Here is a 24,878-nt window from a genome sequence, read left to right on the forward strand (position 1 = left end):
ACGTCTAATGGTGAAAACCTCTGCTTAAATTTCACATTGGAAGGATTGTTGTATAGAAAATTTATGTTAGTGTGGCCAGGTATAATTATATGCTCGTATGCCCTTCAAGACTTGGAAAAGCAGTTTCGAAGCAGGCAAACCCGCCTGCCTTAGGAGGTTCGTAGAGGACGTGTGTTGGGCACTATCTGTTAAGGGTCTTGATCGCTATGAACATATATTCCACTTGTTTGTCTTCATTACTGTTGGATATATGTAGCACACTAGGTGATAAAATCAGAGCATTTGTACGCCCCTACTCCAATCCCCCTCGTTTGTTATGTCTTACCTTAAAGGTAAGCATATTACACTAGTATATCCAAATTACATATTTTTATAATATGGAAATGGATACAGGAAATCTTTGAAAACAATTGTCAAATTGGTCAGTAGTACTCAACCAAAATGGCCTTTGTCTGCCTGGTTTGGTATATTATTGTGTAAACATGGCAACTGGACTAAAGAACTCGTAACTCTGTGGTGGATGTTGCACAGGGTTGCACCTCATATACTTTAAGAATCTCATACACGTTTTTGCCCTTGATGTTTCACCATTTTTCCTTCTCATCGAGTGCAGAAATTTTATTTTTTTCTTTGTTTTTAGCCTGCAGATGTAGTATAGGTAACTGCACCTACGGTATAGTGTGACTGTGTTCTTCATACACTACTACACTCACTCAGCTTTGTAAAACAGAGTGAAGTCTCAGCAAGCCTCGATGGATCAGCTGCAAACTTACTGTCGAGATTAAGATATGTGTAAGCAAATGGGTTGTTCTTTTGGGAATTGGGAATGGTGTCAGGCCTGTTACAATGCAACCATGTTCATACTGTGCTAGATGTTGGAAGTGTCACGTTTTGTAGCTCATTAACAACCAAGTGACAGAGACGAGATCGGGTTCTCTGTTACAGGAGTGTTGTGTAAGGGTTAGCTTTCATCTTGACTGCAGAACAGTGCCAAAACTGAAGCCCTACCATATAACTGATATGATTTCACACAAACAGCTTGACAGCCTTAAAATCCAAGGCATATGGTGACTGCAAAAATCACAGTATATCGCATTGCAATCCTCAGCGCCATTCAACTGGTCTCTCTTGTACAATACTCTTTAACACACAACGTGCTTCGGATAACTTAATCAAACATGGTTTTGCACCCCATCACTGAAGACACAAGTAACACCAACCAGTTACTTCTGGACAATGAACATACCGCTATGCCCCTTGCACTATTTCCTGTCAGTTTTGAAAACTGACTCCAAGCCCATCAACGTGTGACTTTAGGTATAATTTTATTTTTCATTTAATAATCAATCTACACAGAAGAAAGGTTAATGAAAAGTTGAGTGGAATTGATCACTTCAATAAAGGTGTGTTTGTTTATTTCTTAACCAGAAATATATCATCTGAAAAAAATTAACAAATGCAAGAGGGAAGGAAATGAAACTTTGATTGGCTGGGTGGTATTTTATGTTAATAATATTGAACAAGTTAAACTTTTAGTTTTGGCTTGTAGTGAGGCACACATTCATTAACCTGGTAAAATACTGTTACTTGTAAAGTGTCAGACTATCGTTCCAAAGCTCCTGGGTTTGATCCCTGGTCAGTCCTGGTATTTTAATCCATCACTCTTCACTCTCTTTCACCTCTAGCAATGTTTGTTAATTTGGAAATTGCTGAATTCCACTGTCGTTTGTTCCAGCATACAATAAACTGTAAGTGTCCCTATAACTGGATGGGGAAGTCAGTTTGAAGCTGGGAGAAAGAGAATGGCGCACCACTGTGTCTATACAGGGTGTTTCAAAATTATCCTATAATGGTATGTCTGGAAACCAGTACTTGAGACTTGGGCCATTTTATTTGTTGTGGTGAGTAATTTTAGGTATTATTTGGTGTAGGCAGGCCTCGCAGGTTGAACTTGCAATTCAAAATCTGAAAAATCCATTCTCCATCTTCTGTCAATAGAACTGGTACAAGTGCTATCTAAACCACATATTCAACTGAACTGACAGCCATTGACTGTTTTCCATGTGTTTAGTTACTTCCTCAAGTAGAATGGGATACAGATGGTCCTAGTTAGTTCAGTACCACTGTTCACAGGAGCAGACAAAAAATTTATCTCTACTGTATTAGCAATAAACTAATTACTGTGCTACTAAATACTATTTGTACTTTTATCAGCCATATGTAGAGGAATTAGAGGAAAAACTACTATCGTGTGAAAAAAATTGCTGCTTCCATATTTATTCATCCAGTAATTATCTCACATTGATATAGGATTTGTCATCACAATAAAATGAAAACAGATAGCTTAAAATGTATACCCACATAATATATAAATGTTTTTAAATGCAAATATTTTAGGTTTGCCTTTATTGTGACTGTTATTTACTCTGATTGAAACAACAAGTTTAATATTAAAAATCATGATTTTTCTTTTCCACAATGCATTTAAAAGGTTGAAGCTTCTGTCATCAGGTAGATTTTTGTGTGTGTGTGTGTGTGTGTGTGTATTGTGTTAAAGACTGGAGACTGTGCCATGGGCTACCCCAAAAGTCATAACACAACACACACATGCCATAATATGCATAAATCCTCCAAATGAACGAGGTTTAAACCTTTTAAAATTCATTGTGAAGATAAAAACACAGTGACTGTTAACAGTAAACTTGTTGTTTTCATCCAATATATCAGCATGCTTTTAAGAGGATGTGACAGATAATTTAATGTGGTGTTGGAGGAAATCGTATGGACAGTAAATGAGCTAGGAAAATGATTGGAAACCAAAATCAGCATGCCCGGACAGAGCAGACTCTTTTTGTATGTCTATCCTTTTGACTGGAGGTCTGGGGGACCACGGCCATTCACTATTGTAAGAAAAGGAAATGCCTGAAGCCGTCTCTATGATCTTACTTATTTTGTAGCAGAGGCAACGGAAAAAGCATGCGAAGTTCAGAAGAACGCGAAATCCCGGAGATTGGTTAAAATTTACAGACGCGCGAAATTTGGCACGGACTTCAATGCGAGATGCCTTTAATAGGTTCCGCAACGAAACATTGTCTCGAAATTTGGTAGAAAATCCGAAGAAATTCTGGTTGTATGTAAAGTACACAAGCGGCAAGATGCAGTTAATACCTTCACTGCGCAGTGCCGATGGTACTGTTACCGACGACTGTGCTGCTAAAGTGGAGTTATTGAACGCAGTTTTCCGAAATTCCTTCACCAGGGAAGATGAATGGAATATTCCAGAATTTGAAACACGAACAGCTGCAAGCTTGAGTTTCTTAGAAGTAGATACCTTAGGGGTTGCGAAGCAACTCAAATCACTTGATACGGGCAAGCCTTCAGGTCCAGATTGTATACCGATTAGGTTCCTTTCAGATCACACTGACACAATAGCTCCCTACTTACCACTCATATACAACCGCTCGCTCACCGATAGATCTGTACCTACAGATTGGAAAATTGCTCAGGTCGCACCAGTGTTTAAGAAGGGTAGTAGGAGTAATCCATTTACGTCGGTTTGCAGTAGGGTTTTGGAGCATATACTGTATTCAAACATTATGAATCACTTCAAAGGGAACGATCTATTGATACGTAATCAGCACGGTATCAGACAACATCGCTCTTGTGCAACGCAGCTAGCTCTTTATTCGCACGAAGTAATGGCCACTATCGACAGGGGATCTCAAGTTGATTCCATGTTTCTAGAAAGCTTTTGACACTGTTCCTCACAAGCGACTTCTAATCAAGCTGCGGGCCTATGGGGTATCGTCTCAGTTGTGCGACTGGATTCGTGATTTCCTGTCAGGAAGGTCGCAGTTCGTAGTAATAGACGGCAAGTCATCGAGTAAAACTGAAGTGATATCAGGTGTTCCCCAGGGAAGCGTCCTGGGACCTCTGCTGTTCCTGGTCTATATAAATGACCTGGGTGACAATCTGAGCAGTTCTCTTAGGTTGTTCGCAGATGATGCTGTAATTTACCGTCTAGTAAGGTCATCCGAAGACCAGTATCAGTTGCAAAGCGATTTAGAAAAGATTGCTGTATGGTGTGGCAGGTGGCAGTTGACGCTAAATAACGAAAAGTGTGAGGCGATCCACACGAGTTCCAAAAGAAATCCGTTGGAATTCGATTACTCGATAAATAGTACAATTCTCAAGGCTGTCAATTCAACTAAGTACCTGGGTGTTAAAATTACGAACAACTTCAGTTGCAAAGACCACATGCATAATATTGTGGGGAAGGCGAGCCAAAGGTTGCGTTTCATTGGCAGGACACTTAGAAGATGCGACAAGTACACTAAAGAGACAGCTTACACTACACTCGTTCATCCTCTGTTAGAATATTGCTGCGCTGTATGGGATCCTTACCAGGTGGGATTGACGGACGACATCGAGAGGGTGCAAAAAAGTGCAGCTCGTTTTGTATTATCACGTAATAGGGGAGAGAGTGTGGCAGATATGATACGCAAATTGGGATGGAAGTCATTAAAGCAAAGACGTTTTTCGTTGCGGCGAGATCTATTTACGAAATTTCAGTCACCAACTTTCTCTTCCGAATGCGAAAATATTTTGTTGAGCCCAACCTACATAGGTAGGAATGATCATCTGTGGTGTCACCGCCAGACACCACACTTGCCAGGTGGTAGCCTTTAAATCGGCCGCGGTCCATTAGTACATGTCGGAGCCGCGTGTCGCCACTGTCAGTGATTGCAGACCGAGCGCCACCACACGGCAGGTCTCGAGAGACTTACTAGCACTCGCCCCAGTTGGACGGACGACGTAGCTAGCGATGCACACTGACGAAGCCTCGCTCATTTGCAGAGCAGATAGTTAGAATAGCCTTTAGCTAAGTCAATGGCTACGACCTAGCAAGGCGCCATAGCAATTGATAGTTATCGTATGAAGCATGTCTCATCAAGAACGGTGTATACAAATGATGGATTAAAGTTAAGTATTCCAGAAGCTACGTACTTTTCTTTATAGGATTCATTACGTATCCTGTTTCAGAGCTCACGCCAATCTGCGTGAGCTTAACGCGTGCCTTTCGGCTACTTCAGAGTGGCGTGGCTGTCTTGTTACGGCACATCATCATCAAAATAAAATAATAGAAATCAGAGCTCGAACAGAAAGGTTTAGGTGTTCGTTTTTGCCGCGCGCTCTTCGGGAGTGGAATGGTAGAGAGATAGTATGATTTTGGTTCGATGAACCCTCTGCCAAGCACTTAAATGTGAATTGCAGAGTAGTCATGTAGATGTTGATGTACAAGTCACGGCACTTCAATGTGCCATCTTCGGGCCTTAGTTGATGCTGAAGGGGTTATCACAGTCCATATATACAATGCATCAGTGGCCAATTTAACTGGTTTACACAGGCTGTAACTGTGATATTGTCTCGCCAGTCATTAACTGTCAGCTCAGCTGTTCACAGTTGATGGTTGGTGAGACATCACAGATACAGATAGAACCTGGTAGCTACACAATAAATAAAATAATAAGGGCACCTGTAGCAATTTCGTTTTCTTACAAGAACAAACTCGTATCTTCCCAAATATGAGGCCCGTGTCTTAACATCTGTACTGCCTCATTCCGTTGGTCCCAGTTGTACATTGTTCTTTGATTTACACATAATTTTGTCCAGGTAAGGTATAACTTCTATTGATGAGCTGCCGTTTGTTGTCCACTGGTAGTTTAACATTTACTCGATTGCCTTGGGATCTATGAAAATAGTAAATCCAGGGTGGAATAATGACAATATTATGAAAAGGACTGATTGCTACCCACTATTCAGTGTAGCTGTTGAGTTGCAGATAGGCACAACACAAAGACTACTAAACACAAGCTTGTGGCCAGAATGCCTCACACGCACATGGGCACTGTGTTTGGCTTCTGGGGCCAGACTGCAAGCAACTGCAAATGACGGGAGAAGCAGTCTGGGTGGTGGCGGTAAGGGGAGGGGGGACAATAAAGCGCTGCTTGTGGGAGCACATAGGGAGGAGGTAAAGAGAAGGTAGGGCAGTTATGTGTAGTTGGGAGGTTGACAGATGGCAAGGGGGTGGGGGGGGGGGGGGCACCGGAAAAGGAGAGAAGTAAAAAGACTATGAGTGTACTCGTGGAATAGAAGGCTGTGGAGTGAGAACAGGGAATGGAATAGGTGAGTGAAGGACAATAATTAATGAAGATTAAGGCCAGGAGGGTTACAGGAATGTAAGATATAATGCAGGGAGAGTTCCCACCTGTGTAATTCTGAAAGGCTGGTGTGGCTGGGAAGGATCCAGGTGGCACAGGCTGTGAAGCAATCATTACCAACCTTTATGACTGTCAGCAATAAATTAAATTTTCAAAACAGCTGAAAATGCAATCATGCATCAGGAACACTTGTTCCAACGAGATCAGAAATAAAAAATCGAAAATAGGATGTATAAAGCACTTGAAATAAAGAAATTCCTGTTATTTTTTGATCATATTTGTATACAGAGCACGCCCCAGATGTGTTGCATATACTGGAACAATGTGTTTGTACTGCCTGTGGCGTCATTCAGTTGCAGGATGGCACAATTGAATGCCTGCATAAGTCAGGCACACTCGGAGGCCCACGGGAGCCACATTGAGCACCTTGTCTAATGGTGATCCCGTCACAGCATGTTGTGCACTGCATTGCACTGTACAGGTGTGATGAATTATTAATTGTGAGAGTCTTTTTGTTGTGCCTATCTGCGATAGAGCATCTCCGCTATATGGTGAGTAGCAACTATCCTTCTCATAATATTGTTAAATTCCACCCTGGATTTCGCATTGTTTGATAAATACCTTGTAGCAAAGAGGCCAGTGGCCTTGCTGCACTGGTTCCTGTCAGGTCACCAAATTTAAGCAGTATCTGGCTCGGCTAGCACTCGGATGGGTGACCATCCGGGTCTGCCGAGTGCTATTGGCAAGCTAGATGCACTTGGCCCTCTTGATGCCAGTCGAAGAGCTACTAGAACGAGAAGTAGCTGTTCTGGTCACAAAAACTGACAACGGCTGTGAGAGCACTATGCTGACCACACGCACCTCCGTATCTGCATCCAGTGACGCCTGTCGACCGATTGCGGTCATTCGATACCGAAGGGCCTTCTGAGGGTCGCTCAGATTTAAAGTTGTAGTATAGACAGTCTATCTCCGTAGCTAATGTCAGTGTAAATGGTTGCCATGCAGAGGACGTGGCTTAAATTCCCAATATACCGTATTTACTCGAATCTAAGCCGTTTTCGAATCTAAGCCGGACCTGAAAAATGAGACTCGAAATCAAGGAAAAAAATTTTTCCTGAATTTAAGCCACACCTGAAATTTGAGACTCGAAATTCAAGGGGAGAGAAAAGTTTTAGGCCTCACCTCCAAATCGAAACAAAGTTGGTCTATTGTAATATGAGACATAATTTAGGTCGAATGAATGACGATACAGCTACAGTAGTTTGGTTCGAGTCGTAAGCTTAGCAGTTAAGCTTTACCAGGTAGCCATTGCTGTGCATCAGGCGCTCCGTCCGTATTTACACGGGTACCCTTCCTTTTTCACGTGCTTCGTCTGGTCTGAATAGGTTGCTTATTTTTCTTTGATCTGATAAGTGCCGTTCTCTTTGTTATAGGTGTTTACGTCACCCTAAGCTGAAAAGGAATTATTGTACTGTGTCATGCACTGTTTGTCGCATTCTGATAATGAGTGTTTATGACCTGTCGCCGCTCGCGGCATGGCTTGCTTTTGTGCGCGCTACCGCCGCTTACAATTAAAAAACAAAAGAGAGGAATCGTCTCATTAGCGAAACAATGGCAAGAGACTGCTATTTGTTGTTACTTACACTGCTGCTTTCTTCGATAACCATCAACAAGAACCAAATAATAGATTGCGTATGATAGATGTTCTGAGCGAGAGTTTAGCTGAAATTTTTCTCAGTTTGAAAATCTTTGCAGACGCCTCTCATGTACATTACATTCTGCACAGAAATTAGTCTTCTTAGATTTAAAAATCTAGTCAATTGCCGTGCTTCATTTCTGATTGTATCACTATTACGCATAAGAATAATACGAATATAAACATGACACGATATGTATGTTCTTCCGCATTTGCTGTTGTCTCACACTAGTTTCGTAGGTTATTAGGCAGACAGGATTTAAATGAGATAGCAGCAAACACGAAAGAATACATGGCAAAATGTTTATATTCGTGTTATTCTTATGGTGAAGAGAATACTGCATGTGATTCACAATTCATAAAAGTTCCTATTAGCAACCATCTCTTCTCATAGGTAGGAAAAAATTCAGAACGTAGAGTTGGCCATATTGACAAACATCCCAAACAGTCTTGCCAGTCGGATTTTCGTAGCACACTGAAATGCTGCTACATTCGAAGATGAACAATACGGAATTTGTATTTACTTCGTTGGATAATGTACCAAAATGCAGTGGTCGAAACTCGGGGCGGAGGAAAAAAGCTCGTCTTCCACTTTTTTTTTTTTTAAATTCATTTACTGAGGCAGAGGTTTTGGCGCCAGTATTTACCTTTGTGCCTGCAAAGCATGTCTGTGTAGCGCTACATATATTCGACGGCAGAAGTTAGTTGTGGTGGCACCTACCAACATTTTTCAGAACTTCCGCTTACTTTGCACTCAATTCTAAGCCGCAGGCGGTTTTTTGGATTACAAAAACCGGAAAAAAAGTGCGGCTTAGATTCGAGTAAATACGGTAGCTGCTAGCCGAGCCTGATGGTGCTTAAATTTGGTGACTGACAGGAACCAGTGTTGCCAGTGCAGCAAGGCCGCTGGCCTCTTTGCTACAAGGTATTTATCAAACAATGCGAAATCCAGGGTGGAATTTAACAATATTATGAGAAGGATAGTTGCTACTCACCATATAGCGGAGATGCTCTATCGCAGATAGGCACAATAAAGAAAAATTATCAGAAGTAGCAGCTCAGAGGTCTGCACAGCCGACAGTGGCCAGCAGAGCATTTTACTGGTCCCATTTACTTATGTGCCGCATCCAAGTGATACCACTGGCTGAGGAAGACACAGTGGTCAGTCGGTCCAATTCACCATTCTGGGCAGAATGACAGAACTTTGCTTTCCTTGTAGCATAGACACTGTGCATTTCTGTCTGTACGACCTTTTTTGCTCTTTACACTCTCGTGAATAATTTCCTGCAGTTTGACCGTTGTAGAGAGACCCGTATGGACAACATAGGAACAAGCATCACTGGTGTAGAGGAACTACTGAAGGAGTTGAAAACAAACAAGTTGCCAGGTCTGGATGGAACCCCAACTCGATTTTTCAGAGGGTACTCTTTGGAATGGGCCCTTACTTAGCCTGCATTTGTTTTGAATCTCCTGCCAAGCACAAAGTCTGTAGCAACTGGAAAAAAATGCAGTCGGCGTCTGTATACGAGAAGGGTAAAAGAACCGACCCGCAAAGTTGCAGACCGATATCCCTTACATTGATTTGCTGCAGACTTCTATTCTGAGTTTGAATATAATAAGCTTCGTAGAGACCGACGAGCTTATGTTTCGAAGTGTGGTTTTAGAAAGCACCCACTTACCATTTTGTCACGTGACATACTGTGAACTATGGATGAAGGGCAAAAGGCAGATTACATATTCCTAGGTTTCCGTAAAGCATTTGACACGGTGCTACACTGCGACTGTTAATGGAGCTACGACCGTACGGAATAAGTCCCCAAATATCTGAGTGGCTCGAACACTTCTCAAGTAACAGGACCCAGTATGTTGTCATTGACGGTGAGTGTTCACAGAGACAAGGGTATCGTCAGCAATATCCCAGGGGAGTGTGATAGGACCACTGTTTCCAGAATGAGATTTTCACTCTGCAGCAAAGTGTGTGCTGATACGAAACTTCCTGGCAGATTAAAACTGTGTGCTGGACCGAGACTTGAACTCGGGACCTTTGCCTTTCGCGGGCAAGTGCTCCACCAAATGAGCTACTCGAGCACGACTCACGCCCCGTCCTGGTTCGCAGGAGAGTTTCTATAAAGTTTGGAAGGTAGAAGTATAGTTGTGAGGACGGGGCGTGAGTCGTGCATGGGTAGCTCAGTTGGTAGAGCACTTGCCCACGAAAGGCAAACGTCCCGAGTTTGAGTCTCGGTCCAGCACACAGTTTTAATCTGCCAGGAAGTTTCAGGACCACTGTTCTATATGGGTAAATGACCTGGTAGACAGGGTGGGCAGAAATCCACGGTTGTTTTCAGGTTATGCTATGGTGTACGGGAAGTTGTCAAAAGATGTGTGACTGTAGGATGATATATGATGATTTGGACAAAATTTCTGGTCTGATGAATGGTAGCTGGCTCTGGACCTAGAAAAGTGTAAGTTAATGTGGATAAGTAGGAAACACAAACCCATAATGTTTGGATACAGCTATACTAATGCCCTGCATGACACAGTCACGTTGTTTAATTATCTAGGCGTAATGTCACAAAACGATATGAAATGGAACGAGCGTGTGAGAATTGTGGCAGGGAAGGTGAATGGATGACTTCACTTTGTTGGAGAATTTGAGGAAAGAGTGGTTCACTTGTAAAGGAGACCACATATAGGACGCTGGTGGGACGTATTCTTTAGTACTGCTCGAGTGTTCGGGATCCGTACCAGGTCAGATTGAAGGAAGACATGCAAGCAGTTCAGAGGCAAGCTGCTGAGTTTGTTATTGGTAGGTTCGAACGAGATGCAAGTTTTACAGAGATGCTTCGGGAACTCTAATGGGAATCACTGGAGGAAAGGCAATGTTCTTTTCTTGGAGCACTGTTGAGAAAATTTAGAGAACTGGCATTTGAGGCTGACTGCAGAACGATTCTACTGCCACCAGTGAACATTTTGCTTAAGGGCTGAGGAGGTACGATTAGAGAGATTAGGGCTTGTATGAAAGCATACAGCCAATCGTTTTTCCCACACCTTATCTGCGAGTGGAACAGGAAAAGAAAGGGCATCCTCCACCACACGCTTTATGGTGGGTTGTGGAGTATGTATGTAGATGTGGCTGTAATAGTTGCTATTATTATTTTCGATTATTTCCTTTCAAGAGAGTGATTGAACTTGAGTGGTCATGATTTCTTCTTCTTTCTTCCCAAATTCTCTTCATACGTTCACTGTGTTCTCTCTTGCATTCTTCTGACCATCTTTCTCTCATTCTGTTCTCTGTGTGTTCTTGTTTAAGTGTGTGTTTCTTTACGATGTTTCTGAACTGTTCTCTATTATTTATGTTGTCTTGTGTGATTCTCAGTTCTTTAATGCCTTCTTCTGTTTCAGTGGTCCACTTTCTCTTGTTTTTGCTCTTGTTTACTATCTCAAAGATTTGCCTTGTGAACCTGGTTTTATTCATCCTGCTGATAAGTCCATAAAATTTCATACTTCTCTAGTGATGTCTGTTATTGTTTCTATGCCTTTGTAAGTCGTTGGCCTCTTCATTGAAATTCCTTCCCGAAACACTGGTCCATATATTCTCCTCAGAATGTTTCTTTCCTGCTTTTCAATCTCTCTGATCTTCGTATGACCATAATTCGATGTAGTTTCTGCAGCATAAAGTGTTTCTGGTAGGACTACTGTGTTGTAATGCCTTAGTTTCGCATTGACAGAAATAGATTTCTTATTATACCAGGTGTACCGGTATGAAATGAGCATTAAGATACAAATGTGTCGATAGGGAGCATTTGTTGTGAACGAGCCTTAATTTTTTTTCGTTTGGTTGGTATGACATCTGTCAAAGACATTTAGTATACATCAAGTCATGGAACAAACAACATCATATGTTTTCATCGTGTTAACAGTGTCGAATTTTGTACCAGAAAGTGATGATTTGTGGAAAGCATTAATTTTTCATTTTCATTTGAAAAAAAAGTGCTGCAGAGTCGCATCGAATGCTTGTTGAGGCATATGGTGATCGTGCTCTATCAGAAGCAACATGCAAAAGATGATTTCAACGGTTCAGAAATAATGATTTTGATGTAAGAAATGAAGAATGTGAAAGACCACCAAAAAACTTCCAAGACGCCGAATTGCGAGCAATATTGGATGAAGATGATACTTTGAGTCAGAAGCAAATGGCAGCAATGCTAAATATTGCACAACAAACAATTTCTGACCATTTGAAATCTATGGGGAAGATCCAAAAGTGTGGAAAATGGGTGCCACATGAATTGAATGAAAGACAGATGGAAAACCGAAAAACCATTTGTCAAATTTTACTTCAAAGACATGAAAGAAAATCAGTTTTCCATCGAATTATTACTGGTGATGAAAAATGGGTTTATTTTAGGAATCCTAAACGGGAAAAATCGTGGGTTAATCTGGGACAACTATCAACATCGACTGCAAAACCAGATCGATTCGGCAGGAAGACAGTGCTGTGTGTTTGGTGGGATCAGAAAGGTGTGGTGTATCACGAGCTTCTAAAACCCGGTGAAACTGTGAATACTAATCGCTACAGACAACAAATTATCAATTTGAACTATGCATTGATCGATAAAAGACCAGAATGGGCCAGAAGACATGGCAAAGTAATTTTTTTACACGACAATGCTCCTGCACACAAAGCAAAACTGGTTCAGGATACAATCAAAACACTTGGCCGGGAGCTGCTACCCCACCCGCCGTATTCACCAGACTTGGCCACTTCCGACTACCATTTGTTTTCATCAATGGGACACGCATTGGCTGAGGAACACTTCGATTCCTACAAAGATGTTGAAAATTGGGTATCTGATTGGTTAGCTTCAAAAGACGAACATTTCTATTGGCGTGGTGTACACAAATTGCCAGAAAGGTGGTCAAAATGTATAGAAAGCAATGGTCAGTACTTTGAATAAAATGTTTTTATGTTTCAATTCAAAATTAGTGTTTCATTTTCACAAAAAAAAAAAAAGCGCTCATTTCATACCGGTACACCTGGTAGTGATTCCAAGTGAGCTTGTATGCTTTTTGTAATCTGGAGATTCTATATTTATTGGCTATTGAGTTCAGTCCTGATGGTTGGTTTATCTCACCCACATATCTGAAGTGGGTAGCTTGCGCCACTTTCCCATATTGAGTAGTAATGAGGAGATTATCTACAGGTTTGTTTTCCACGTACTGTGTTTTCTCGTTGGAGATTTGTAGCCCAGTTTTCTGTGAGATTTCGTGTGGTTTCTCCAATGCAAGTTTGGCGAAAGCCGGACACTTCACCCTGATTCTCTGGTCTTTTTTAATCCCAAGCTGAATTCCTTTTATTTCCTTTTCCCATGTCCTCACAATTTCTTACAGAACCATGTTAAATAGAAGGGGGGACATTCGATCTCCATGGCGAACACCAGTATGGGTATGAAATGCTTCTGATGTTTCTCCCGTGAATTTAACTTTGTAGGTTGTATCTGTTAATGCCTGTTGAATAACTGACCTTGTTTTCCTGTCAATCCTGAACTCCTCTTAAGTGTGGAATAATGTTTGTCTGTAGATTGAATCGTAAGCCTTTTTAAAATTGACAAAAGTTATCACAGTATTTCTACATCTTCTCATTTGCAAAATTGTTTTTAAGTTCCATACCTGTTCGATTCAAGATCGACCTCTGCGAAACCCTGCCTGATACTCCCCTATTAACTGCTGTATTATTATTATTATTATTATTATGTGCTTTCCTGGGAGCTTCACAAACATGTCTTGTTGTTCTGTATGTGTTTTGAATTGCAGATGTTTGAGATGCTTCTGAAAGTGGCCGCAGTGTGCGTTGTCGCATCGGTTCAGTGGGGCAGTGTGTCTGCTACTAACAGTCTGCCCGGGTGCTATGTAGATTTGCCAGCAGACACAAACATCTCAAACTTTTCGGAGATAGTGGGACGCTGGTGAGTACGTTACACAGTTAAGACATTTCCAGAATGGGATTAAGACATTGTTTTACTCTTTTATTCTAACTCTTTATTGTGCACATTACATTGTAACTGTTTAAAGTTGCATTCATTTAGGTTGAGTACTAATAAAGTATGAGACTTTTGACCATTAACTACCAGGAAGTGACTCATATAGTACTGTCAATAGATACATAAAAGGATGTCACATAAAGAATGTAGCTTTTGAGTGCATAATAAGATAAAAATTTATCAGTGAAATTAAGTAATATCAAACAATGGAATTAATGTATTAGGTCGATGCATAAGTTTGTGGCATTTTTGTTTTGCATGTTGGTGTTCCAATTGCTATGGGTTTATTTATAGACTGTTATGGTTTATTTGTAGTGTACTGTTGCTATTTGAGTTTACGTATTCTCATTTGGAGGTAGTGAGTGAAGCTGTAGGTGCTAGAAAATGACTTGACAATCAGAGAAATCAGGAAATTTCTGAAATTCTTCTGTTTGAGGTCAATAGAAAGGTGAAAGCTGCGGAGACAGCGAGAAATATTTGCACTACGTGTGCAGATAATGCCACAGGACAGAGCACAGCAAGAAAATGGTTTTCTCATTTTGACATCAGTGACTCTCCACATCTGGAAGATCGTACGAGTATGATGAAGACTGTTTAAATGGATTAACCCACAATGATCCACTTTAGTGTACCGTATTTACTCGAATCTAAGCCGCACTTTTCCGGTTTTTGTAATCCAAAAAACCGCCTGCGGCTTAGAATCGAGTGCAAAGTAAGCGCAAGTTCTGAAAAATGTTGGTAGGTGCCGCCACAACTAACTTCTGCCGTCGAATATATGTAGCACTACACATGCATGTTTTGCAGGCACAAAGATAAATACTGGCACCAAAACCTCTGCGTTAGTAAATAAATTGAAAAGAAGCTTTTTTCCTCCGCCCCGGTTTCGACCACTGCATTTTGGTACATTATCCAACGAAGTAAATACATATTTCGTATTGTTCATCTTCGAATGTAGCAGCATTTCAGTGTGCTACGAAAATCCGACTGGCAAGACTGTTTGGGATGTTTGTCAATATGGCCAACTCTACGTTCTGAATTTTTTCCTACTTATGAGAAGAGATGGTTGCTAATAGGAACTTTTATGAATTGTGAATCACATGCAGTATTCTCTTCACCATAAGAATAATACGAATATAAACATTTTGCCATGTATTCTTTTGGTAGTGGCGTGGCAAGACAGCCAAGCCACTCGGAGGTAGCCGAAAGGCACGCGTTAAGCTCACGCAGATTGGCGTGAGGTCTGGAACCAGGTAAAGTAATTATCCTATAAAGAAAAGAATGTAGTTCTTGGAATACTTAACTTTAATCCACAATTGGAGAACATCGCTCTTGGTGATACAAAAGTATATATAAACTGGTAATGGCGCCTTGCTAGGTCGTAGCAAATGGCGTAGCTGAAGGCTATGCTAACTATCGTCTCGGCAAATGAGAGTGTAATTGTCGGTGAACTATTGCTATGAACGTCGGCTGTACAACTGGGGCGAGTGCCAGGACGTCTCTCTAGACCTGCCGTGTGGTGGCGTTCGGTGGTGGCGCTCGGTCTGCTATCACTGACAGTGGCGACACGCGGGTCCGACATATACTAAAGGACCACGGCCGATTTAAAGGCTACCACCTAGCAAGTGTGGTGTCCGGCGGTGACGCCACACTTTTGTGTTTGCTGCTATCTCATTTAAATCCTGTCTGCCTAATAAACTACGAAACTAGAGTGAGACAACAGCAAACGCGGAAGAATATACATATCATGTCATGTTTATATTCATATTATTCTTATGCCTAATAGTGATACAGTCAGAAATGAAGCACGGCAATTGACTAGATTTTTAAATCCAAGAGGACTCTAATTTCTGTGCGGAAAGTAATGTACTAAAGAGGCGTCTGCAAAGATTTTCAAACGGAGAAAAATTTTTGCTAATCTCTCGCTCAGAACATCATCTATCATACGCGGTTTATTATTTGGTTCTTGTTGATCATTATCAAAGAAAAGCAGCAGTGTAAATAACAACAAATAGCAGTCTCTTGGCATTGGTTCACTAATGAGACGATTCCTCTCTCTCTCTCTCTCTCTCTCTCTCTCTCTCTCTCTCTCTCTCTCTCTCTTTCTTTTTTAAATTGTAAGCGGTGGTAGGGCGCACAAAAGGAAGCCATGCCGCGAGCGGCGACAGGCCGTAAACACACATTATCAGAATGCGACAAAAAATGCATGACACGTACAGTATTGCATTTTCAGCTTAGAGTCACGTAAACACCTATAACAAAGAGAATGGCACTTATCAGATCAAAGAAAAATAAGCAATCAATTCAGACCAGACGAAGCACGTGAAAAAGGAAGGGTACCCGTATAAATACGGATGGAGCACCTGACGCATAGCAATGGCTACCTGGTAAAGCTTAACTGCTAAGCTCACGGCTCGATCCAAACAACTGTAGCTGTATCGTCATTCATTCGACCTAAACTGTGTCTCATATTACAATAGGCGGACTTGGAGGTGCGGCCTAAAGCTTTTCTCTCCCCTTTAATTTCGTGTCTCAAATTTCAGGTGCGCCTTAGATTCGGGAAATTTTTTTTTTTCCTTGATTTCGAGTCTCATTTTTCGGGTGCGGCTTAGATTCGAGTGTGGCTTAGATTCGAGTAAATACGGTAAATCAGAGGGTGGTCATATGCGCATTTCTGCTTGCACATCATCAGATGGCTCGTAAACAACACTGACCAGTCCTATCTTGTATCGTTACTGGTGATGAGAAATGGTGCCTACATGCTGACATAAGAAAGAGATATGATTGAGCCCAAACAAAGGACTGACTCACCATATGAAGACCTGGGCACACCCTCAAAAGATAATGTTATGCATCCGGTGGAACAGCGACAGTGTGGTGTACTACGAATTGCTTCCCTTAGGTGTAACAGTCACAACTGACATTTATTGTCAACAAGTGAGACATCTTACAGACACAATCTGAGAACAGGAAGACTGCAAAAAGTGATGCTACTCCATGATAACACCTGCCTGTATTCTGCTAGACTGACAAAATCACTATACGTGGGTTGGGTGGGGAAGTCATTCCGCACCCCCCTTATTCATTTGGTCTTGCCCTCTCAGATTTTCACTTTTCACACCCTCTCTCGAACAAATTCAAGGGTCTCCTTTTCTGGATGAAAATGTGCTCTGAACGCGGCTCGGTGAATTCTTCACGTAAAACCCAAGTGACTTCTTTAACTGGGGAATCAGGAAGTTACCCCGGCATTAGCACACTGTTGTAAATAGCGAAGGAGAACATATTGATGAATAAAGTCTCTTTTATGTGTATGTGTTGTGTTTATTAAACTTATGGAAAAACACTACGAACTTGTGCACCACCCTAATTCACATCATTACACTGTATGCTGCTACCTGTGATTATGTTGTAGTATGATACTACTCAAATGCCCTTCACAATTCTGTGGCACACTCCTGTTCTTTTGGTGAAAGTTTCTGTATCTTTTCAGCATATATGCACCTCTACTTATGAAATTACGAGGGGGGATCAAAACGGGATTTATGTTCCTGAACATAGGGCTGGCCCCGCACTCGTGATATGCTTAGGCGAAACCGTTAGAAGTGAGGAGAGTGTGCTGTTAGATATTTCCTGCCATTTTGTCATTAACGCTCACGACGTCTGAGCAACAGGTGCACCCCTCCATTGCACAATGCGTAATTATCAAATTTCTTTTTCGTGAAGGAGTTACAGCAGTGGAAATATGCCAAAGATTAACTGCTCAGTTCGGTGATAAAATGTTATCAAGGGCACGTGTGATTGCCTGGCATAAAAAGTTCAAGGAAGGACAAGAATGTATGGAAAATCAGCAACACGATCGCCGTCTTCGGACAAGCATTCGTGCTATTAAAGACATTGACGACGATCACCGGGCGATAGTATCAGAAATTGCACAAAAAGTCACAATCAGTTATGGGAGCTGTCAAGCAATCATCACAAACGACCTACAGTTCCATGAAGTGTGTTTCAGGTGTGTCCTTAAACTTTTGACCAAAAATCTGAAGTTGAGACATTTGGAGGTTTGTCAGAGGCTTACAGCAAGGTTTGAGGAAGAAGGTGATGCATTTTTGAGTCGGATCGTCACCTGCGACGAAACGTGGGTCCATCACTACACCCCAGAATCCAAAAAAGGCATTAAGGAGTGGCGAAGGAAAGGGGAGCAGCACCAGTGAAAGCCAAGACTCGACTGGCAGCTGGCAAGGTTCTTTCAACCCCTTTTTTTTTTTTTTTTTTAATCACTGAGGGATTTTGCTGATTGATTTTTTGCATGAATGATGCACAATCAGTGATGCTTGAACAAGGCGAGAGTTGCATATCGCCGCAAAAGACGAGGCCAATGGATTCGACAGGTCATCCTCCTTCACGACAATGCGCGAACCCATATGGCAGCTCTGTCTCCAAGCTACAAGAAATGCACTGGACTACACTTGATCGTCCTCCTTACTACCCAGACTTATCGCCCTGCGATTTCCATTCGTTCGGACCACTTAAAGATGCTCTAGGAGGGCGACAATTTGAAGAAGACGAGAGTGTGGAAGACTTCATGCACGACTGGCTGGTGACACGACCCAGTTCTTTTTATGATGAGGGCATCAAAAAGCTGCCTGTACGCTGGGACAAATGCATTTCCAAAGCAGGAGACTGTGGAAAAATAAATTATAATTGCCTTGAGTATTTCAATAAATGAATTTAAATAAAAAATAAAATCCCGTTTATATTTGATCCACCCTCGTACATACTGAATCTCAGCCTTGAGCTCCAGAAGTGGTTTGTTGGGGTACACGTGAGGTTTCAAATACCCCTACAGAGAACAGCCACATGATGTCACATCACAAAATTGGTTGAGAAATCACTGAGCCAGGGAACTTAACACATAACAGGTCACAGTTACAATCAGTGTGTGACAGGTTGCACCAGCATGTTGAAACCAAACCTATTTGGCATCCACATATTCCAGTTTGGAACACAAAACTCTGTTAACGTGTAGTGGTAGCATCCACTGTTCACTGTTAATGCCTCCTACGAAGAAGTACAGCCCAGTTACATCCTCAGCTCAAATATCATAAAACACAGTCACTCATGAATATACTAGTTTCTCCATAATTAGTCAAGGATTTCTGTCTCAAATCTTATAATTTTACCATCCACCAGAAAGTGCATCTCATCAGCGAACATTATGTTATCGATGAAAGTTTTGTCTTGTCTTTATTTCTCAAACACCCATTTCGCAAATGCTTGATGCTTTTCATGATTGATTGGCTTCATTCCCAGTGTCATATGGATATTACAGGACCAACGGTTCAGATCATCTTTCAGAATTCGTTGCATGCTGTTTCTGGGAATATCCAATTGTCGTGAATGTTGGCAATTAGATTTCATCAGCCTTAACAGCAACGTTACAGCTCATGATGGGGACTTTTTTGCAGAATGACTAATTCAAGAAGTCAGAGAGTTTAATGTCCACAGCTGAACCAATTTTCTCAAATGAAGCAATCAGTTTCATGCTGTCTACTTATTCAATGCATTATGTTGGCCAAACACTCCACAAAATTTGTGAATAGTCTGTACGATATTCACCGCATTTGTTATAAGTTTTCACTATCACAACATACTTTTCCATTGCGAATTGCTCTGTTACTAACCACAAAGGAGGTAAACGAAAATCGTGCAATGTTCGGTCTTGTAAATTTACTATAACAGAAATGGTAGGCTTTTTGTAAGTAGTGTTCTTTACGGGACACCTTTTATAAAACTAGGACTCCACACTCTAGCAAAGGATTGCAGCAATCAGTGGCAGGGGCAGTTGTGATCACTTCATAGATTTCACAAGTGTGGGCAAATCGCAGAGATTGGTTGCCGGTCGTGTGGGAATCCCAGGCAATCTGATGGATCGCATATGCAATTTGTGCGTGCAGTAAGATTGCTTGGTTGGTTGGCAGCAGTGTGTGGCAGTACTGTTGCCTGGCTGCGAGTCGTTTGTCTAGTTATAAAGCGTGCTTTTGTAGTTTTGTGTTGTTTCGCTTTGGCCATATGGAGTAAGAACTTTGTTACAATTTGTAATTATTCTGAGGCCACAAACCACACTGAGAAGTGAAATGCCTTTTATATTAAGAAATAATAGAAAATAACCGTGATTTTGCAGTGATAAGCATTTTGAACCTCCTGTTGTAGATGCAGAATTGATGGGAAGTTCATAGAATAGTCAAAATACACTGGGCTCTGTCTGATGGTTTTGAGTTATTTGTGAAACACTTACAGGCATTATTAAAGTTTTTGACTTCTAAATATAGTGGCATATCATAATTTTAAGTGGATATTTTAATTCAAATGTGGGCAAGTCCATTATACAGCTGTACTAGAGTCCGTTGTCGCTACAATTTGTAAGAAGAGTTATGGTAATTAGCAATGCTGCTATTGACAATGTTCCTATAGACACATTGAGATTGGAAAACAAATTGTGTAAATATTTGCGCAAATTGTGTAAATATTTGCTGTTAAACTATATGTCTAATGGATGAAAGAGGACTTGAGGACTAAGAAGTAGAAAAACAAACTGAATTAGCACACTGGAAAAGTGTCCTTAATCCACATGGCATTGAATGAAGAAGTGATATCTTCTGTAAAGTAATATAGAGTCCCCAGGAAAAACATTTCAAAATAAGTGTAGTAAATTAGAATTCTGATCTTTTGTATTTTGTAATTTATTTTTTGCTAGTACCTGTAGGGAAAGAGAGAGAAAATGCCACTGCTGCTAAATGTAGCAGTTCATTTTTCATAGCTGAACTTCTTGGTGTGAAATTTTGTTTGGATTTTTTGTAGTTTGAGTGTCACCTGACTCCATTTTAAATGCAGCGCAGGGTAAGGACAGCAATGGGGCTGTCGTCTTTTATCTTCCTTCCCAGCTGATTTTATTTCAGACTTGATCTGCCCGAAGCAGATTGGCTTCTCAACTACTTTGACATATGGTCTCCCATTGTGTTAGTTTTGGTCCACACTAGTTATTTTATATGGTGAGCATCCCCTATCCGTCACCTGCGATGTGTCTGAAGGGAAACTAGCCAACTCCACAGATAAAACAAAAGTGATGGCATTTTAAGCTTTGGAACCCATAGAAGCCAAAACGTTTCTAGATATTCAAATAATTGATCAATAAGAGTGTTTAAAAACATAGGGTACAGTTTTAAATTTCCCAGGTCAGATGATGTAGAGCTAAAATTAGACAGATTCAGAGGATCAAGTAGGTAAAAAGACGAGGGCTAGTAGAAATCCTTGGGTAACAAAAGAAATGTTGAATTTAATTGATGAAAGGAGAAAATATAAAAATGCAGTAAATGAAGCAGGCAAAAAGGAATACAAATGTCTCAAAAATGAGATCAACAGGAAGTGCAAAATGGCTAAGACTGTTCCTTAGAACTGTTCATGTGGTGAACAGAAAAAGAAAGCAAGACTGAAGTGCTTACAGCAAAATACAAGATCAAGTCAGGCATTATATAACGGAAAGAGAACAGAGGCAGCAAGGGTGTGTAGGAAAAAAAGTGGAAGCCAAAAGGAGAAAGATAGAGATGGAAGAGCACTAGCAAGGAATGAGAGCAGAAAGTTTTATAAGAAAATTATAGTAGTAACTCAGGAATATGGACCGTATATAACAGCATGTAAGGGAAAGAGGAGAATTTGTTGACAGGTAAACAAGATGATGTGGATAGATGGAGAGAGTACTTCTGGGCAATCCTAGCAGGAGTGTGTAGCCACTGTACTACACAGCAGATCCGGAGATAGAAGAACCCACATTAGAGGAGGTACAGAATATAGTGTAACATTTAAAAAACTGCTTAGAGGAGATACAGAACATAGTGAAGTGTCTTAAAAAACTGCAAAGTACCAGAAACTGATGGAATAACAGCAGAACTGTTAAAAATGGTGAATTGGTCTCTCTAAGAAAAACAACAAACTTATTAAACTGATATGGAACCAGAGAAGAATCCCAGAAAAGTGGACCTTAGGGGGTAATCTTACTAACCCATAAGAAAGGAGACAAGACTTGTTCTTCAAATTACTGAGGAATTACCCTGCTGGATGTAACCTGTAAGATTCTTTCTAGTATTATTTACAACAGGCTAGTTCCATATGCAGAAGAGATTCTGGGAGAACATCAGTGTGGATTTCTGTCTAATAGGTCAACAACGGATCACATATTTGCGCTGAGGGAAATAGATGAAAAGGCAAAAGAGCGTAATATTGAGCTTCATAACCTCTACATAGACTCCAAGCAGGCCTTCGATAGTCTTGATAGGTTAGAAATGCTAAATGATTCGCTACTGCTTGGTATACCATCTAAGTATGTTTCACTTATCCAGGCAACATTGGCTGGTGCCAAGGTTGCAGTACGAGTGGATGGAGAACTCAGCCGTTAGCATTAGTAAAGGAGACAGACAAGCTGATGTCCTTTCCACACTGCTTTTTAATCTGACTCTTGAATAGTCGTTCAATACCGTCAAATACCTGGTTACACACACACACACACACACACCCACACACACAGTCAATCACGACACACTATGTGATCAAAACTATCCGGACACCTGGCTGAAAATGACTCACAAGTTAGCGGCGCCCTCCATCGGCGCCCACCCTTAACCTTGGCCCACCATTAGCCTTGATGGCAGCTACCACTCTTGCAGGCATACTTTCAATGTTTCAAGTTTCTTGAGGAATGGCAGTCCATTCTTCACAGAGTGCTGCACTGATGAGAGGTATCGATGTCGGCCGGTGAGGCCTCGCACAAAGTCGGCATTCCAAAACATCCCGAATGTGTTCTATACGATTCGGTGCAGGCCAGTCCATTACAGGGATGTTATTGTCATGTAACCATTCTGCCACAGGCCTTGCATTATGAACTGGTGCTCAATCGTTTTGAAAGATGCAGTCACCATCTGTGAATTAATCTTCAACAGTGGGAAGCAAGATGGTGCTTGAAACATCAATGTAGGCCTGTACTGTGATAGTGCCACGAAAAACACGACCACATCGTAGCACCACTGCCTCCGAATTTTACTGTTGGTATTACACACAGACTGGCACATGACGTCCAGTGGGCATTCGCCATACCCACACCCTGCCATCGGATCGCCACATTGTGTATCGTGATTCATCATTCCACCCAACATTTTTCCACTGTTCAGTCGTCCAATGTTTACGCTCCGTACACCGAGTGAGGCGTTGTTGGCATTTACGGGCGTGATATGTGGCTTATGAGCAGCTGCTCTACCATGAAATCCAAGTTTTTTCACCTCCCACCTAACTCATAGTACTTGCAGTGGATCCTGATGCAGTTTGGAATTCCTGTGTCACAGACTGGATAGTTACACATCACGACCCTCTTCAACTGTCAGCGATCTCTGTCAGTCAACAGTCTTGGTTGCCCTGTTCACTTTTATGCTATACACGTCCCTTCACATTTCCACTTCACTGTCACATCGGAAACAGTGGACCTAGGGACGTTTAGGAGTGTGGAAATATTGTGTACAGACGTGACACAAGTGACACCCAATCACTTGACCACATTCAAAGTCTGTGAGTTCCACAGAGCGCCCGATTCTGCTCTCTCACAATGACTAATGACTACTGAGGTTGCTGATATGGAGTATCTGGCAGCACAATGCACCTAATATCAAAAATGTATGTTTTTGGGGGTGTCCGGATACTTTTGATCACGTAGTGTATGTATGTGCCTGTGCTGATGATGCAGCAGTTATTATCAGAAGAAACCACCACTTATGTGAGCTAGAAGAAGTCTAAATAAATGAATCTTACCAAGTTGAGAAATAACAACTTGAATAAACTATCAGCAGCTGGTTTCAATTTTAAAAATGTGCAGAACTTTGATTATTGGGGGTCTAATGTTAGTAGGAGAAATTCCATGCCAACTAAAATAAAACAACACATTCTAAGTGGCTATAGATGCTTCTGTGTGTTTAAGAAACTTTTGGCCTCTAGTTTTTTAAATAGACAACTGAAACTTCAAATTTATAAGGTCATGATCAGGCCAGTTGTAAACTGTGGATCTGATACATGAACACCTGAATGCTGATGAGCAGCAGCTCAGGATATTTGAATGCAGGGTTCTGTGCAAGATCTTTGTGACAGTTCAGGATAACATTGTTTTCTGGAGATCTAGAACGAACACTGAGCTGGATCACCTCGTGCAAGGAGCTGATGTTGTATGAACAATAAATAATAGGAGAATAGCCTAACTTGGTCACGTCCTCAGGATGGATGCTGGACAAACTACTAGGAGGCTTTTGAATGTAGGCCAACTGGAAGAAGACAGAGAGAAAGGCCACGAAAGCAGTGTATAGATGATGTGGAAGAAGATATTAATCTCTCAGAGTTAGGGGATGGTAGAGAACTCCATTATAGAGGGCATAATGAAGGAAAATCATTGAAGAGGCTAAGATAGATGCAAGGTTGTAACACTGTGAGCAGATTAGTATAAGTACATAGTCCCAACTGGACTCATCACGTCAGATGTGGTATATCCAGAGGTTGTAGCAATGGAAAATTGTACTGAAATGCAGGAGGATCTGCAACGAATTGACGCATGGTGCAGGGAACGGCAATTGAATCTCAATGTAGACCAGTGTAATGTGCTGCGAATACATAGAAAGATAGATCCCTTATCATTTAGCTACAAAATAGCAGGTCAGCAACTGGAAGCAGGTAATTCTATAAATTATCTGGGAGTAGGCATTAGGAGTGATTTAAAATGGAATGATCATATAAAGTTGATCGTCGGTAAAGCAGATGCCAGACTGAGAGTCATTGGAAGAATCCTAAGGAAATGCAATCCGAAAACAAAGGAAGTAGGTTACAGTACGCTTGTTCGCC

At 41.3% G+C, this 24,878-nt stretch overlaps 1 protein-coding gene across 1 annotated transcript in view; it reads left to right on the plus strand.

The window, feature by feature from the left end:
- LOC124553762 (cation-dependent mannose-6-phosphate receptor-like) overlaps nucleotides 1-24,878 on the plus strand; it is an 87,720-nt gene that overhangs the window by 7,057 nt on the left and 55,785 nt on the right. The window contains exon 2 of the mRNA XM_047127698.1: nucleotides 13,732-13,883. Coding sequence (XP_046983654.1) covers nucleotides 13,732-13,883 — 152 coding nt within the window. The remainder of the gene's footprint in view (nucleotides 1-13,731; nucleotides 13,884-24,878) is intronic.

The sequence above is a fragment of the Schistocerca americana genome, chromosome 11, assembly GCF_021461395.2.
Source record: "Schistocerca americana isolate TAMUIC-IGC-003095 chromosome 11, iqSchAmer2.1, whole genome shotgun sequence".
Taxonomy (NCBI): domain Eukaryota; kingdom Metazoa; phylum Arthropoda; class Insecta; order Orthoptera; family Acrididae; genus Schistocerca; species Schistocerca americana.